At 40.8% G+C, this 17567-nt stretch overlaps 1 protein-coding gene across 7 annotated transcripts in view; it reads right to left on the reverse strand.

Annotated features, from left to right (window-relative positions):
- Positions 1 to 3001: 3001 nt before the first annotated feature.
- Positions 3002 to 17567, reverse strand: part of B3galt1 (beta-1,3-galactosyltransferase 1) — a 569427-nt gene continuing 554861 nt past the window's right edge. For all 7 annotated transcript variants that reach the window (XM_085834810.1, XM_029469650.2, XM_029469661.2 and 4 more), the window contains one exon: positions 3002 to 7961. In XM_085834810.1, the coding sequence (XP_085690936.1) occupies positions 6751 to 7731 (981 nt within the window). In that variant the 5' untranslated portion in view covers positions 7732 to 7961 and the 3' untranslated portion in view covers positions 3002 to 6750. The remainder of the gene's footprint in view (positions 7962 to 17567) is intronic.

The raw sequence follows: 17567 nt of genomic DNA on the forward strand, positions 1-17567 counted from the left end.
GATACAGAAGAGCCCATTTGAGTGTGGTCTGAGGCAGGGTGGGACAGACCCAGAGTGCAGAGGGCTTGTCTTCTTAACGCAGCTAGCTCATGATGAATGTCTCTCCAGGGGACCCTTTGCTTCCATGAGGGAAAATGGATAATTAAACTTATAGATCGTCCCTTCCCTCGATTGAAACATGGGTGAGCTCTGAGGGCTGGAAGCTCGATTAAACTTCCTCATGATATGGGCTCACCCAAGTGAGCGGGGTCACGGATTTCTGATCCTTTTCATAGTCACTAGACTTGGGCAGAATCAAATCAATGATGTAACATTCCTGACTCTTTCACTTATGTTTCGTGTTGCTTAAATGTGACCTCATAGTTTTGGTTTGTTTTCTGTTCTCTTTATCTTTTTGTTTGTTTGTTTGCTTGTTTTTGTCTTTTCAGGTTTGACAATGAACATGGGCTTTTAGCGCTAGGGACCTAAATTCACCATTTTAATGACAAATTCTCTGCTGCCTGCTTCCCCAACTGTCAAGTGGAGATAGCAGCATTCACTGCACGGGGCGACAGTTAAGATTAAACACATTTTAAGATATTGCAGTGGCAGAAAATCTCTAGTGTGTTCCCCCCCCTCCCGTCGTCCCCCACCCGCCTTGACCTCCCCCATTTACCCTGCTGAGGTCATGCTTGAAAAACAGTATTCATCGCTAGCGCCCCCTACTGCCCCATTGCAAGTAATTCCTCCAGGTCGGCCAAGTCAGTCCAGTAGTTACTGCTGTGTAAACACTGAGGTAAACCTCAGCGGGAGAATAAATCACCTCTTATGCCATAATCTCTTCAGGTGAGGACTTGGGTCATTGCAAGAGACCTAACAAATCATTAATGTAATGTTCGACTGATAGATTCCATAAGGAAAATGAGATGCAGAAGTTTCTTGAGCGCTGGGCAACTGGCTGCAGACAGAGTCACTGCTATTAAAGATGTATTGAATCAATAATACCTTTAAAATTCATTTCTATTACATTTTAGACAATTCTTATTTTAATCAGCAAAAAGGTAAGGAGATGTTATCAAGGGCAATTTTCAGGCTCGCACGGATTACATGCCGTTTTTCTAAACAGCCCACCTCCGTTTTTGTTTTGCCCTTTCCTCCTTTAGAAACACATTCAATTCTCTTCCAACGGTGTGAATTCATCTGGAAATCTATGGCAATCAATTAAGTAAATGAGAAAACAGAATGCTTGTAATTATGACAATCAAGCTATTTGAAACCCACCCTCTTTGGTCTGATACCCACACATCTTTAAGCAATATATTAATTAAACTGTGGGTAATTGTTATAATTAAAATCAAGCTTTATAATTTTTTAAAAAAATCACCCAGAGAGAGAGAGAGAGAGAGAGAGAGAGAGAGAGAGAGAGAGAGAGAGGAATTATTTTAAAAATACACGCAGCTGTTGGTTTTCAGCATTATTCATTATCATGACCAGATTGTCATTTCTCTGGCGACATGGGGAGACAATGCTAGAATGTTTGATCCATGTGATTCCCTCTTCATAATGTAGGGCTTTTGTGTCTAACACCTTTCATAGTGTTTCTTTGTCTAGATCAAAGTTGGTAAGCTTCTCTGATAAAGGACCAAGGAATAAATATTTTAAACTTCACAGGTTAAGTCATGCAAATATATATATATATATATATACATATATATCACTTAAAGCAAGACAAAGTAAAGTTGCTTTTTTTGATTGCTGAAGTTTAAAACATAATATAGCAATGGCTTATTTTTCAGGATGCATCTACTACTGGAAAAAATAGATTTCCCATTGCTAGAATAATAGATGACATAGGCTGAGTTCAGTGCAAGTGCCCACATGTTCATTGTGAAACACTTCTTAGCTCACTAGAAGTGGGCTGGATGCAGTTCATAGGCTGTGGCATGACGGTCACTGCTCTTCCTTTCCCTTAGATTGTGCCTTAGATTTAACATGGCCTGGTTTGCTAAGCAAGTTCTCAACAGAATGTCCCTCTGCAGGTGGAATTTGTTGGCGTTTTCAACGCACACACTTAATTGGATAGTAAAACACTTCTCTGAAGTCGATGGGAATAAGGCGAGAAGCACAGCTTCTAAACTCACAGATCTGTGCCCTCAACTTTGTCTGGGTCGCCTACAGTTCTCACATTAGATGACTGAGCTTCAAGTCTGTGGTACAGGTAAAGAATCTGCATTTCTATGATGTCCACAAATGAATAGGATTGTTCTGATCTGCTACAATACTCTGAGAATATTGCTCTTTAAAAAGTCACATGGCATACAAAACTGCATATTTTATGGTTTTTTTATTGTTTTCTCACATATTTCAGCTTATATTTTGCCCTTGTGAAATTGGAGGCATCACGGGAGGAGAAGTTAAACCCAAACTTAACATCTTCTTTAGAAAATGAAGACCTGTTTAGCTGGATCAAAATTAATAATAATATTAAAAAGTGCTTTAGTCTCTTAGCTCTTAGTCTCTTGCTAACAGTTAGCAATCAGGAGTCAGCATGTACTCACCTGTGCTACAGAATGGTGGAAGAACTTTTTCATTCATAAATTAACTCTTAAACCATATGTGAATATTCCTAAGTAGATATATGGATACAACACTAAATGAGATTTTTGCCTTAGATTTAATGTGCCCTGGTGTGCTAAGCAGGCTCTCAACAGAATGTCCCTCTGTAGGTGGAATTTGTTGAGGTTTTCAACACACACACTTAATTGGATAGTAAAACACTTCTCTGAAGCCAATGAGAAGCAGGTGAGAAGCACATTTCCTAAACCCAGAGGTCGTCCATAGCTTATTTATTGGACCAAAAGCTCTCTAAGCATACAACTAATTTGCTTCATGCTTTTATGAACAAGCTCTGAGTTGTTTAAAGCATTGCTTATGTTGAAATTGTTAGAAAGATTATAGTGGGTGGGCATAAACAATCACATCTCCCCAAAGAGAGCCATTTGAAAGAAGCAGAAAAACGGGCTGAGTTCTTCTTTTGTTTATTTGTCCCAGGAGTTTAAAAAAAAAAATCAGTCTTATGAAACCATGATCTTCCTCTTGGCAGATGGGCCTGTACAATTGCATCGTGCTTTCAACCAACAGTTTACATTTCAAGAGGAAAGGAAAGAGGATGAATGAAAAGACAGTGTTGTCTATTCGTCACATGTTGTAACACCGATACAAAAAAATAGTATTCTGATTAGCAGCTTGATTGGCAACCCTTGTAACCCTAAATAGTACTACAAACCCAAAGAGTGCACTTTAACACACAGTTACTTTTGGTAAAACCATATGTACAATTTTGAACAAATAAATACATAAATACAATCATTCATATATAACAATATACCTAAATGTCAATTATCATCAAGCGTCTCTAGTGGATTTCGTCTTTCATTCACAAGTTACCTGTGGCTTATAAAAAGTACCTTCCCCTTTACAGAAATGATACAATCAATTCCCCGCTTTGAATGCACATATTAGCAAAGGTAGAAAATGAATTCCACACACTGTACATAAATATCCCATTGTCTTTTGTTAGAAGAAATTTGATTGAAAAACTCCTTCTGTGACTTCTCTGTAAAGAGTTTGTTTCCCCTCCATTTCTTATCACACAAGGGGTTTTGCCCTTCCATATTTAATTCAAATCAAAAATGATCTTCATGTTTTGAATCTGGTTATTTAAAAGCACATTGTTGTAGACTGAAACTGCTCCAAGGGGGTCACAAAGCCACATAAACGAGGCACCAAAGAGAAAGCATCCTTTCCTCTAAGAAATACAAGAAAAACCTTTAAGATTAGGTGCTGATATTATCCAGTACATAATGGAGAAATAATGGGGAACCAGACAGTACTTAGAAAAATTCTTTGAGTGACTTCTGGCACAGTAGGGCTGACATTATTTTAACTGTATTATTGCAGTGCTGAGGACTGAACCCAAAGCCCTTTGCATGCTAGGCAAGTGCTTTACCACTGAGTGAAACCCCCCAGCCCCAGAATACTGCCATTATTATGAAATATTTTTCTTAAACAAATGTTATGAATGGCTTAATAAATAACCATGACAATAATTTGACCAGCTTCTTGTCATAGAATTAACAAAAGTAGAAAATTAGAACTTTTCTTCCTTGACAAATTAACCATTTTTTTTCTTTTTGAACTTCAAAAAAAAAACCAAACAGCGAACAAACATGCTTAAGGCTATTGAGATACTGGACAAATGGCCTTGCCTCATCAAGTTCCATGCAGAGGAAAATGTTACATATCAAGCAGGTTCTAGCCATACATACAATTGAGGTGACAAGAAAAGCGCCTTTAAAATATGTACATGTACTCTTGGATGTCTATTTACATGTTTGTCATACGGGCATTATGTAGCATAAAAAAAGTTAAGAAACAGTTCTTTAAGACAAGTGATTTTCTGGTTGATTTTTTTTGCTCCTTTTCAAGATTAGGGCTCTATACATACTTCACACACACATATAAAGCAATTCATAGATGTACAGACGTCGTTATTATAGTGTGAGATTTTGGACATGGAAAGTGGCTGGGCTGAGCATGGACTAGATGCAAGGCCAGGGCAGGAGACAGAGACTGCATTCAGCTTTACTGCTGCGAGGCCAAAGAGGCCTGAGGGTGGGAGGCTTTCAGCCATTGGAGCTCATAGGGTTTGAGGCTAGATGGTGGGAGGGTGGCTCACCTTGTCTTGCTTCATCTTTTCCCAGGTCACTTGACACCATCACATTAAAGGATGGGAAGTCCTATATTAGTCAGTACTTTGGGGGTGATGAAATATTAAGTGTTTCCTAGCGAGGGATTCCGTGATTATGGGACTCCGTGTACTCCTTTGTCTCCCCATTACTATCAGCTTCTATGGGGGGTTTTGCAGAGGTCAAGGTGCAAAGAAAATAGCTCAAATGAGCAACTTTTCCAGCTTTCTTTGCATCACGACAAGGAGTGGTGCACCAACGGTAGATGTGCCACTGTGGAGATTTGCTGAGTGCTTATCTGTCCTCTGAGGGAGTAGATTAGCCCTACTTGTTCTAAAGAGTTTTAAGAATACAGGGCAAACGTTTCCACGATTTCAGTTGTGTTTTGCAAAACCTATGCAAAGCTCCTCCCCAAAGCAAAATAGATTCTTTTGCTTTAAACATCCTGGGATGCCAAGGCAACACACTGAAGTGAAAAATTTGTCACCAAAAACGAGATACTGGGGGAGAAACGGAAGCTCCTCCAATCAACTAACGTATAGCCAAGGAAACATCCAGTCTTGGAAGAATCAGGTACGTTGATAGTTCACAGTCAATCTTTATTATGGTAAATTGTGATATTAGGATGATGCTGCCACAATGGATAACCATCTTTATCATTACTGTAAATCATTCTAGCATTTAGCATTGTGCATGATACATGGCATTATGTAGCACCTTTTAAACTAAAAGATCTCGAAATACTTATTAGCAAATGTGATTTGCTCTCACAGTACCTGTGAGGTAGATTTTTTTCTTTTTAGCCATTTTACAAGTGAGCCTACAGATGTACATCAAAAATGAGATGCCTGTTCAAATGGTCCATATAAATTTGTGGCATCAATGGGATCCCAACTTGGCTTCCCTAGTCTTCCTTCCCACGGATCTCAGCCACAGAATCCCCAGAACATCTCAACGCACTTTTGCTAACTAAACATATGTGAATGCTGTAGATGCTAAGAGAGCATTTCTTCTACTGGTAGCAGGGGCACATCTTTTAATAAGGTTGGTACTCCTTAAAGATGTTCTCATGTGCTTTGCAAATGTGTGAAAGGGGCATTGTACACTATTGCCAAGCTCATGTTAATTAGAATGGATACCTAGATTTGCATTTTATCAATTGTTATGCATTATTTCTGGGCCGCCTACCAATGTGTTTTCTACACATGGAGACATATGCCTGACTGATCCAAAAACCATAAAATGCACTTAAAGGCATTTATGGAAGAAAGTAGGTGAGAGTACTACATTTGGAGTCTCCTTGGTGGCATCATATAATATTTGTTCTGGGGAAAAAAACGTTTACTTGTTTACTTAAAGTAGCATTTCTATGTACAACCCACCTGCTGACCAGATTTAATTCTTGTGAATCTATGCCGAGATGTTTTCTATACATACAGGATAACTGATCCACAAGTGTACATCCTCATCTATTTCGTCATTGATGCCCTACTCTAGGGATAAAATCAATTATTGGTAGAATCTCAAATTCTATACACATTTTATGGCAATGTATGTAAAAATGTTACATGACAACAGCACACAGCATTAGTGATCACATCTAGTGTGTGTTCCTGACTGCGTATCTTTTCTGACTTGTTTTGATTTTTTTTTTTTAAAGAAAGAATTACTATTTACGTTTGCAGAGATGGTATGAGGACGTTACTTTGAGTTTCTATCTCCTGGCCCAGATCTTTATCTCAGATGCACAGTGCACCAATCCTGGCAGTTATATAGAGTCACTTTTTGAAATAAATGGCAATGTCTTAGGACCTGAGACTGAAATCTGGCCCTTCTAACTCTCTCACCATTTCCATGGCCGAGCCCAATATGCGTAAAATACTGATCCGAGAAAGAACTAGGAACAGAAAGCAAAACATTTACAAACCCCTGACCAGTTCATGTTCCCTTGGTGACACCTGTAAATACCAACATCTTAGTCCCCATTTCTTAGAAAAGAAAGTTATTTACATTCATAGAAGTCCTAACATCTCAGATGCTTCTTGCTTGACATGTCATTCCAGATCCTGTGCATTTCTTCTGGAGAGATCTGGTGCACAGTGATGACGCGGCGGTACCGACACAAACTGTAGGCCATTTTCCAGTGATTGAAGCCACTATTCTGGAAAGGATGGATGCCAAGCTTTCGAAGACACAGTCCCACGTACACATCTTCAAGATGAAGCAGCCTGGTGTGGAGCGAGGTCTTGTAAATGAGTTCAGCCACATCAGCGGAAAAGATATAGCCAGTCCCTGAACAGAATGGTGGGTAGTTGCTGTCAGGGTACAAATCTCTAGGCATATACCACTTACTGCGGACATCCCTGATTGGCCCGCCGTTGATGACGTAACCAGTGAAATACCTTCTTCTTGGCTTGGTAGAGGGTTTCAGGAGTTTATAAATAAGGTTGTCCATGTTCACAAAAATGTCACTGTCGGTTTTCATGACGTACTTGGCTTTTGAACAGAAAGTGGCAACCCATCTCATCCCCATTAAGGTTTTGAGGGTGAGGTTGTGGTAGGAGTCAATGAAGTCCTCTACGATGATGTCATGGAAGATCTGGCTCTCTTGCTCCACCATCTGGTTCAGAACAGGATCAGCATTTTTGCCCAGGAGGAAAAGTGTGGCTATCTTGATCCCTTTGAAGTTGTTCTCATCCCCCCATGTCTCCCGGATTGCCTGGCGGGCATCAAATTCCTTGTGTGTGGTGCTAATGAGGATCACGAGAAAAGGAATGTTTTTCTCGCACTTGTTGGGCTCATTTATCAGAAATTCAAAAGAATGTGGGTTTATAGGTCGAGTTCTTATGTTGCCAAAGGTGAAGTTTTTCCTGGCAACTGTTAGGTGACTGAATGGCTTGGAGCCAGTGTAGGATGAAGTAGGTCTGGTTATGCTCAAGTACCAGAGAGCGCTGGCCCAGCACACAACGGTCAATACATAGAGGCAGGAGACCTTTGAAGCCATTGTCTTGAGAACAGGTCTAATCCAAATGCTGAAGAACACGTCTTTTGGGCACTAGTTTCTTGTCCTTTTGCAAAGGCAGCATAGTATTCGTCAATCTAAAATTCCTGCCAGAGAGGAGTTGGTTTGGTGGGTGCCCACAAACCTCACTTGTGTTGTTGCATCACGGAATTCACTTTACTTTCTTCCAAACCTGCTGGAAGCTCCATGCCTCAGAAATCTTCCTCAGAACTCTGCAAAATCAATAAAGTACAGTTTTATTCATGTTTACCTAGCCATTTTCATATTCTTGAATAAACACAATAAGGGTGTAAGAATTGCCAGCAATGACTAAAGTAAACACGGTCATTCATCTTCATAAGACCCAAGAAGCCCCAGAAATAACCTCCTAGCTTCTCCTCTCCCATGAACAGAAATTGTTTATGTGTATTGATATTCAATACATGAATACATTGACCACGAGCACTGGTGACTCTGGAGTAAAGCTAACATCAGTAATTTTCCACAAAGGGTCTGCTTCTTACAAAAGGCTATTTTTTGCAGCTAGGCACAATTTTTGCTCTTAAATCAGACAAGCTCACATTCAATTCATATTGCTTTCATTTTTCTGACTTTGAGCTTTTAATCGTTTGATTTTGATTAAAAAAAATTAACTTTTGGGCTGGCGAGATGGCTCAGTGGGTAAGAGCACCGACTGCTCTTTTGAAGGTCCTGAGTTCAATTCCCAGCAACCACATGGTGGCTCACAACCACTAGTAATGAGATCTGTCACCCTCTACTGGCACGTCTGAAGACAGCTACAGTGTACTTATGTATAATCATAAATAAATCTTTGGGCCAGAGTGGGGCTCAGCAGAGTGAGTGGGGTTGACCAGAGCAAGCAGAGTCCCTAAAAATTCAATTTCCAACAAGCACATGAAGGCTCACAACCATCTGTACAGCTACAGTGTACTCACATACATAAAATAAATACAGAACTAAATCTTTAAAAAAATTTGACCTTTAACATTTCTTAGTTTTCTCCAATTCTCTGTTTGAGAATGTGTTGATAACTGCCCACAAACTTTTGCTAATACCTTGCTTTCTTAGGAAGACTTGCTACCTGTTCCTGATTTGGCAGTGGGCACAGCTCTTACCATGTAATTCTGCTTTCTCCAAGGCTTTGGAAAATAGACTTATTCTTTGATGGCTGGGAATAAAGTACCTTCCAAAGACACTCGTTTACTGAAAGTTTGGCCCTAGAAAGATGGGACATAGCTGGAGGAAGGAGGTTCTAAAACCATAGCTTTGAGCAGATACATGATTCTGATCCCTTCGTTACTGCCTGCATCCTTTCTTCCATGAAGTGAATAGCATCCATGCCTGCATTCTCCCATGACCATACTCATCTTTCTTACTGTTAAGTACCACTTAGAAATTTGTGGGCTTGGAGGACACTGAATTAGACCCCTCCCTTATAGTCAACAGCCAAGAAAACAAAGACTGTGATTTCGAGACTCTAACAATTGGTCAGAAGACTGGTACCCGAATCATACCTCTCACTATGGGAGGAGACTTGCCTTGTTAAAGTACCTGGGGTCTTGTTAGTAGATAATTGTCTAAGTCTGAGCTAGGAATCCTAAACCTTGTGCATATTGCACTTCAGAAGGCTTTCTGATAAGATTGCCTGCTCCTGTACGAGCCAATCCAAGTGTTCTGCCCACTCTTTGAATGCCAATGACAGAGTTCTTCTGGTAGAGCTGCATGAGCTAAAGATTGTAGAAATGGTGAAACTCTTCCTAAGATGTAGATGGATACTCTGATCCCTCTGACTGTCATCTGCCACCTCTCTTCAGACCGGGCTTTGCTCTTCTGAGCAAACAAATTCTATACCTCCTCTATACTAGGCTTACATGTCTTGTCTGAATTCTTTCAACTATGGTCTCAGGGACCAAGAGGTGTTCAGACTGAGAAGTAAGCCAAAAATTATGAAGCCAAACCTCTGACATTATCAACCAAAAGAAATCTTTCTTCTTTGTATGTTGTTTTCTGAAGTACACTGGTTATAGTTATGTGAAACAAACCAAAACATGGAAACTACCAACTAACCACCCTAGTTATACTGATTTCAGAGTTGTCCCAAATGACATGGAATTCTCTGTTATCAATGACCCTATATATTTCTTTGAGGAAATTAGACTGGTCTTTTTAATTTGTTCATAAATTCATTTATTAACTTGTTTTGCTGAGTGACATGTCTATACACTTTGGAAGCATATAATAAAAGTGACAGTTGAGCTTAAAGTTCACAAATTCAATGAAGATGTTACAAAAAACAAACTGGCATTCAAATGGAGTTGTTGTTTGAAACAGTAATCCTTTCTAAAACTAGCATTGTTTTCTATAGCTTATAAACAATATCCCAGTCAAAAACATGTGTCAAATTACAGTCCATTCATGTAAAAAATTATTTCCTCCTTCCTAGTTAGAGCATAATTCAATAGCGCTGGAAAGCAAAGGTGGTAATATTAATTTCAACAAAGTCTCCTTGAGAGACAACTATGCGCTTGGCCTGTTTAGTTTTTGCCAACTTAGAACCCATATTCTTGTATAAGCTTAGAGCTAACCATGAGATCAACAATAATTCATTTCTGTTATTGAATACTGGATTTTTGTTATTGAACTGAATAGTATAGTGGGTTCAAACCACATAACTTTTGCATAATCAGGTCTCCATCCAGTAAGAACTCTGAAATATATAATCCAGTAGCCTCCTAGAGAACATTTCTGCTTTAAGGTGCACTAGAAGATGATAACGAGAAGGTCAGGATGAATGGATTCAAGCAAATAAGGAAGTGTGATACTTTAGGGCAAGCAGTTCTCAGCTTGTGGATCACAACCTTCAACGATCACATATCAGATATTCTTCATATCATATACTTACATTATGACTCATAACAGTAGAAAAATTACAGTTATGAAGTAGCAACAAAAGAACTTTATGGTTGGGAATCACCACAACATGAGGAACTATACTAAAGGGGTCACAGCATTAGGAAGGCTGAGAACCCTTGCTTTAGAGGTAAGAAGAGGAACTGAGGAAAACTAGTAGTAGTAGAGAACGTGAGAAGGGACTTTCAGTTTGGGGTACACAAATACTGACTTCATGTTAATCACAGTGACTGGTGAATGAGAATCATGATGGTATTGGAAACCCAACTTGACCAAGATTTCATCGTGTCTATCCCATTTGTTAAGAATATCTTTATCATCCCTTTGTTCTTCACCCTTATCCTACTAAACTGTGAGCCAACCATGACTAAGATGTCAGGGGACTCAGAAGCATCTTGGTAAGGAACCAGGTTATCTTCAGGGCAAAGTAATCAAGCAATTAGTGGAGGATTTCCTTAGTTATTTCATCTCCGGGTTTATTATCCATTTTCTGTCCCTACAGAGTCAAGTTACTAGCCCCCATTTCACAGCCGTCTTCATTCAAAATTCATCCATTCACTTGTGGGGTTTACTAACCCTGAATCTACCAATTAATCAAATACTTGAAACACTTTCTTCTCTTTCTCTCTCTCATTCGTTCATTCTTTCTTTCTTCCTTCCTTCCTTTTGTTTTGTTTTGTTTTTCCAGACTCACTTTGTTTTGTCCTGGAACTCACTTTGTAGACCAGGCTGGCCTTGAACTCAGAAATCCACCTGCCTCTGCCTCCCTAGTGCTGGGATTAAAGGCGTGCGCCACCACGCCTGGCTTCTTCCTTCCTTCCTTCCTTCCTTTTTTTCCTACAGAGTATTGAGAAAAGAGAACTAGCATTCAAATCCTTGCTCTGGGAAATCCTGCCTAACAGTTTAGATTTCAAGCAAATAATTAAAATAATTTTCAGCCTGGAACTTTTGAAGTGCATAGTAGTGGACTGGGAAAGAGAGTATTTGAAGAAAAGGGACAGTATAATAGACCAGGCACAGAAAACTTCCAGAAGCCACCATTCTCTACTCATCCTAGGGTCAAGCAGTGATGGAACAATGAATGGAGACTGTAAATCAGAAAAAAGTAAGCTAAGTTGAGGCTTCAAACACAAGTAGGAGTTATCTAGATAATGGTTGCACAGACAAAATAAAGAGCACATTCATAGAACATGATGTGTATGAGAGACTAACTAGTAGGGTAAAGCTAGAGGCCAAGGTAAGGATGAAAGCCATGAGATGTGTGGGACTATAGAGAGATGCAGTGGTCCTATAGTAAGCAGCATCCACAAACCTTTCTGAGTGGAAAAGTCAGTTGCTTATTTGTGTATTCTAAGAATATGAGGGAGGATTTACCTTCTCCAAATCCCATCCAAAGATTTCTGTAGCAATCCATTTTTACATATTAATCATTTCTTTCTCTTACAGAGATATGTCCTAAAGGAGTAAGAATTCATTTTAGGACATGTTTCAGTGAGTTTTCTTCTTTCAGTCTGCACAAAAGGATTGTGTAAATACAGATAGATGGAGAGTTTAGAAACACAAGAGTGGTAAATGAGTGTGCAAAGAAAGTTTGTATATTTACAGATATTCTCCACAAAAGAAGCAACACTCTTCCCTCCACAGCTAGTGCACGTGATAAATCCTAGCATCATTACTCAGTTTTCATTTCAGTGGTTCCAAATTACTATTATTTTGAGTTTTGAGACAAGGTTTTGTTGCATAGTGTAGGATGACCTTGGACTGATGACCTTCTTCCTCAGCCTCCTGATTTGCTAGGACCACAGAAATGTATCTCCATACCCAGCTCATTATCTCTCATTTTAAAATGCATATCCCAAGAGGATGGAGAGATGGGTCAGTGGTGATGAACATTGGCTGCTCTTCCAGAGGACCCAGTTTGATTCCCAGGACCCACATGGAAGCTCATAACCACTTGTACACTTGTAACTGTCGGTCCATAAGATCTGATTCCCTCTCTGGCCTCTACAGTCACCAGGCATGCAACTAATGCATACATAGACATGCAGGCAAAACACACATGCATATAAAATAGGTAAAATATAAAATAAAATAAAATAGTCTTCCGGTCAGAAAAGCACCTGAGCAGCTGGGGCGCAGGGTCTGCTGACACTCGCCAACTGCCCACAACACCCGCCACAGGATCTTAAGACTTCTGGTGAGGGGAGCACAGCTTCTGCTCCAATCCAATTGCGCGGGACCTGAGACTGCATTAGTTAGGGAAGCAGAAACCGGCCTGAGTAGGGCCACAGGCCTCACCCGGCTGGATCAGCGCCAGGGTAGCGGGAGCGCAGGGTTGCCTGACACCCGCCAGCTACCCACGACCCCCGCCGCAGGATTTTGGGACTGCTGGTGAGTGGAACACAGCTTCTGCTCCAGTCCAATCACGCGGGACCTGAGACTGCTCTGGTTGGGGAGAGAGAAATCCGGCCCACACAGGGCCACAAGCCTCTTCCGGTCAGAAAAGCACCTGAGCAGCTGGGGCGCAGGGTCTGCTGACACTCGCCAACTGCCCACAACACCCACCACAGGATCTTAAGACTTCTGGTGAGGGGAGCACAGCTTCTGCTCCAATCCAATTGCGCGGGACCTGAGACTGCATTAGTTAGGGAAGCAGAAACCGGCCTGAGTAGGGCCACAGGCCTCATCCGGCTGGATCAGCGCCAGGGTAGCGGGAGCGCAGGGTTGCCTGACACCCGCCAGCTACCCACGACCCCCGCCGCAGGATTTTGGGACTGCTGGTGAGTGGAACACAGCTTCTGCTCCAATCCAATTGCGCGGGACCTGAGACTGCATTAGTTAGGGAAGCAGAAACCGGCCTGAGTAGGGCCACAGGCCTCACCCGGCCGGATCAGCGCCAGGGTAGCGGGAGCGCAGGGTTGCCTGACACCCGCCAGCTACCCACGACCCCCGCCGCAGGATTTTGGGACGGCTGGTGAGTGGAACACAGCTTCTGCTCCAGTCCAATCACGCGGGACCTGAGACTGCTCTGGTTGGGGAGAGAGAAATCCGGCCTACATAGGGCCACAAGCCTCTTCCGGTCAGAAAAGCACCTGAGCAGCTGGGGCGCAGGGTCTGCTGACACTCGCCAACTGCCCACAACACCCGCCACAGGATCTTAAGACTTCTGGTGAGGGGAGCACAGCTTCTGCTCCAATCCAATTGCGCGGGACCTGAGACTGCATTAGTTAGGGAAGCAGAAACCAGCCTGAGTAGGGCCACAGGCCTCACCCGGCCGGATCAGCGCCAGGGTAGCGGGAGCGCAGGGTTGCCTGACACCCGCCAGCTACCCACGACCCCCGCCGCAGGATTTTGGGACTGCTGGTGAGTGGAACACAGCTTCTGCTCCAATCTTTAAATAGTGACAACGATAACAACTAACCCCAGAGATTACCAGATGGCGAAAGGTAAACGTAATAATCTTACTAACAGAAACCAAGACCACTCACCATCATCAGAACCCAGCACCCCCACTTCACCCAGTCCAGGGCACCCCAACACACCGGAAAAGCTAGACACGGATTTAAAAGCATATCTCCTGATGATGATAGAGGACTTCAAGAAGGACGTTAATAACACACTTAAAGAAATGCAGGAGAACACTGCTAAAAAGGAAGAAGACAATAAAGAGGAAGCACAAAAATCCCTTAAAGAATTGCAGGAGAACACTGCTAAAGAGTTACAAATCCTTAAAGAAAAACATGATAACATAATCAAACAGGTAGAAGTCCTTACAGAAAAACAGGAAAACACATCCAAACAGATGATGGAAATGAACAAAACCATACTAGACCTAAAAAGGGAAGTAGACACAATAAAGAAAACCCAAAATGAGGCAACACTGGAGATAGAAACCCTAGGAAAGAAATCTGGAACCATAGATGCAAGCATCAGCAACAGAATACAAGAGATGGAAGAGAGAATCTCAGGTGCAGAAGATTCCATAGAGAACATCGGCACAACAATCAAGGAAAATGTAAAATGCAAAAAGATCCTAACTCAAAACATCCAAGAAATCCAGGACGCAATGAGAAGACCAAACCTACGGATAATAGGAGTGGATGAGAATGAAGATTTTCAACTCAAAGGACCAGCGAACATCTTCAACAAAATTATAGAAGAAAACTTCCCAAATCTAAAGAAAGAGATGCCCATGAACATACAAGAAGCCTACAGAACTCCAAATAGACTGGATCAGAAAAGAAATACCTCCCGACACATAATAATCAGAGCAACAAATGCTCTAAATAAAGATAGAATACTAAAAGCAGTAAGAGAAAAAGGCCAAGTAACATATAAAGGCAAGCCTATCAGAATTACACCAGATTTTTCACCAGAGACTATGAAAGCCAGAAGATCCTGGACAGATGTTATACAGACACTAAAAGAACACAAATTCCAGCCCAGGCTACTATACCCAGCCAAACTCTCAATTAACATAGATGGAGAAACCAAAGTATTCCACGACAAAACCAAATTCACACATTATCTCTCCACGAATCCAGCCCTTCAAAGGATAATAACAGAAAAAAACCAATACAAGGACAGGAACCACGCCCTAGAAACAACAAGAAGGTAATCCCTCAACAAACCTAAAAGAAGACAGCCACAAGAACAAAATGCCAACTTTAACATCAAAAATAACAGGAAACACCAATTTCTTTTCCTTAATATATCTTAATATCAATGGACTCAACTCCCCGATAAAAAGACATAGACTAACAAACTGGCTACACAAACAAGACCCAACATTTTGCTGCTTACAGGAAACTCATCTCAGAGAAAAGGATAGACACTACCTCAGAATGAAAGGCTGGAAAACAATTCTCCAAGCAAATGGCATGAAGAAACAAGCTGGAGTAGCCATTCTAATATCTGATAAGATTGACTTCCAACCCAAAGTCATTAAAAAAGACAGGGAGGGACACTTCATACTCATCAAAGGTAAAATCCTCCAAGAGGAACTATCAATCCTGAATATCTATGCTCCAAATACAAAGGCAGCCACATTCATTAAAGAAACTTTAGTAAATCTCAAAGCACACATTGCACCTCATACAATAATAGTGGGAGACTTCAACACACCACTTTCACCAATGGACAGATCATGGAAACAGAAACTAAACAGGGACACAGTGAAACTAAGAGAAATTATGAATCAAATGGATCTGGCAGATATCTACAGAACATTCTATCCTAAAACAAAAGGATATACCTTCTTCTCAGCACCTCATGGTACCTTCTCCAAAATTGACCACATAATTGGTCACAAAACAGGCCTCAACAGATATAAAAATATTGAAATTGTCCCATGCATCCTATCAGATCACCATGGACTAAGGCTGATCTTCAATAACAAAATAAATAATAGAAAGCCCACCTTCACGTGGAAACTGAACAACACTCTTCTCAATGATACCTTGGTCAAGGAAGGTATAAGGAAAGAAATTAAGGACTTTTTAGAGTTCAATGAAAATGAAGCCACAACATACCCAAACTTATGGGACGCAATGAAAGCATTTTTAAGAGGAAAACTCATAGCTCTGAGTGCCTCCAAAAGGAAACTAGAGAGAGCACACATTAGCAGCTTGACAACACACCTAAAAGCACTAGAACAAAAGGAAGCAAATTCACCCAAGAGGAGTAGACGGCAGGAAATAATCAAACTCAGGGGTGAAATCAACCAAGTGGAAACAAGAAAAACTATTCAAAGAATCAACCAATCAAGGAGCTGGTTCTTTGAGAAAATCAACAAGATAGATAAACCCTTAGCCAGACTCACTAGAGGGCACAGGGAAAGCATCCTAATTAACAAAATCAGAAATGAAAAAGGAGACATAACAACAGATCCTGAAGACATCCAAAACACCATCAGATCCTTCTACCAAAGGCTATACTCAACAAAACTGGAGAACCTGGATGAAATGGACAAGTTCCTAGACAGATACCAGGTACCAAAGTTGAATCAAGATCAGGTTAATGATCTAAACAGCCCTATATCCCCCAAAGAAATAGAAGCAGTCATTAATAGTCTCCCAACTAAAAAAAGCCCAGGACCAGATGGGTTTAGTGCAGAGTTCTATCAGACCTTCAAAGAAGATCTAATCCCAGTTCTTCACAAACTATTCCACAAAATAGAAACAGAAGGTACTCTACCCAACTCATTCTATGAAGCCACAATTACTCTGATACCTAAACCACAAAAAGACCCAACAAAGATAGAAAACTTCAGACCAATATCCCTTATGAATATTGATGCAAAAATCCTCAATAAAGTTCTTGCTAACCGAATCCAAGAACACATCAAAACAATCATCCATCCTGACCAAGTAGGTTTCATCCCAGGGATGCAGGGATGGTTCAATATACGGAAATCCATCAACGTAATCCAGTATATAAACAAACTCAAAGATAAAAACCACATGGTCATCTCGTTAGATGCGGAAAAAGCATTTGACAAGATCCAACACCCATTCATGATAAAAGTCTTGGAAAGATCAGGAATTCAAGGCCCATACCTAAACATGATAAAAGCAATCTACAGCAAACCAGTAGCCAACATCAAAGTAAATGGTGAGAAGCTTGAAGCAATCCCTCTAAAATCAGGGACTAGACAAGGCTGTCCACTTTCTCCATACCTATTCAACATTGTACTTGAAGTCCTAGCCAGAGCAATTCGACAACAAAAGGAGATCAAAGGGATACAAATTGGAAAAGATGAAGTCAAAATATCACTTTTTGCAGATGATATGATAGTATATATAAGTGACCCTAAAAATTCCACCAGAGAACTCCTAAGCCTGATAAACAGCTTCGGTGAAGTAGCTGGATATAAAATTAACTCAAACAAATCAATGGCCTTTCTCTAC

The sequence above is a fragment of the Mus caroli genome, unplaced genomic scaffold, assembly GCF_978045245.1.
Source record: "Mus caroli unplaced genomic scaffold, Mus_caroli_1 scaffold_2, whole genome shotgun sequence".
Lineage (NCBI taxonomy): Eukaryota > Metazoa > Chordata > Mammalia > Rodentia > Muridae > Mus > Mus caroli.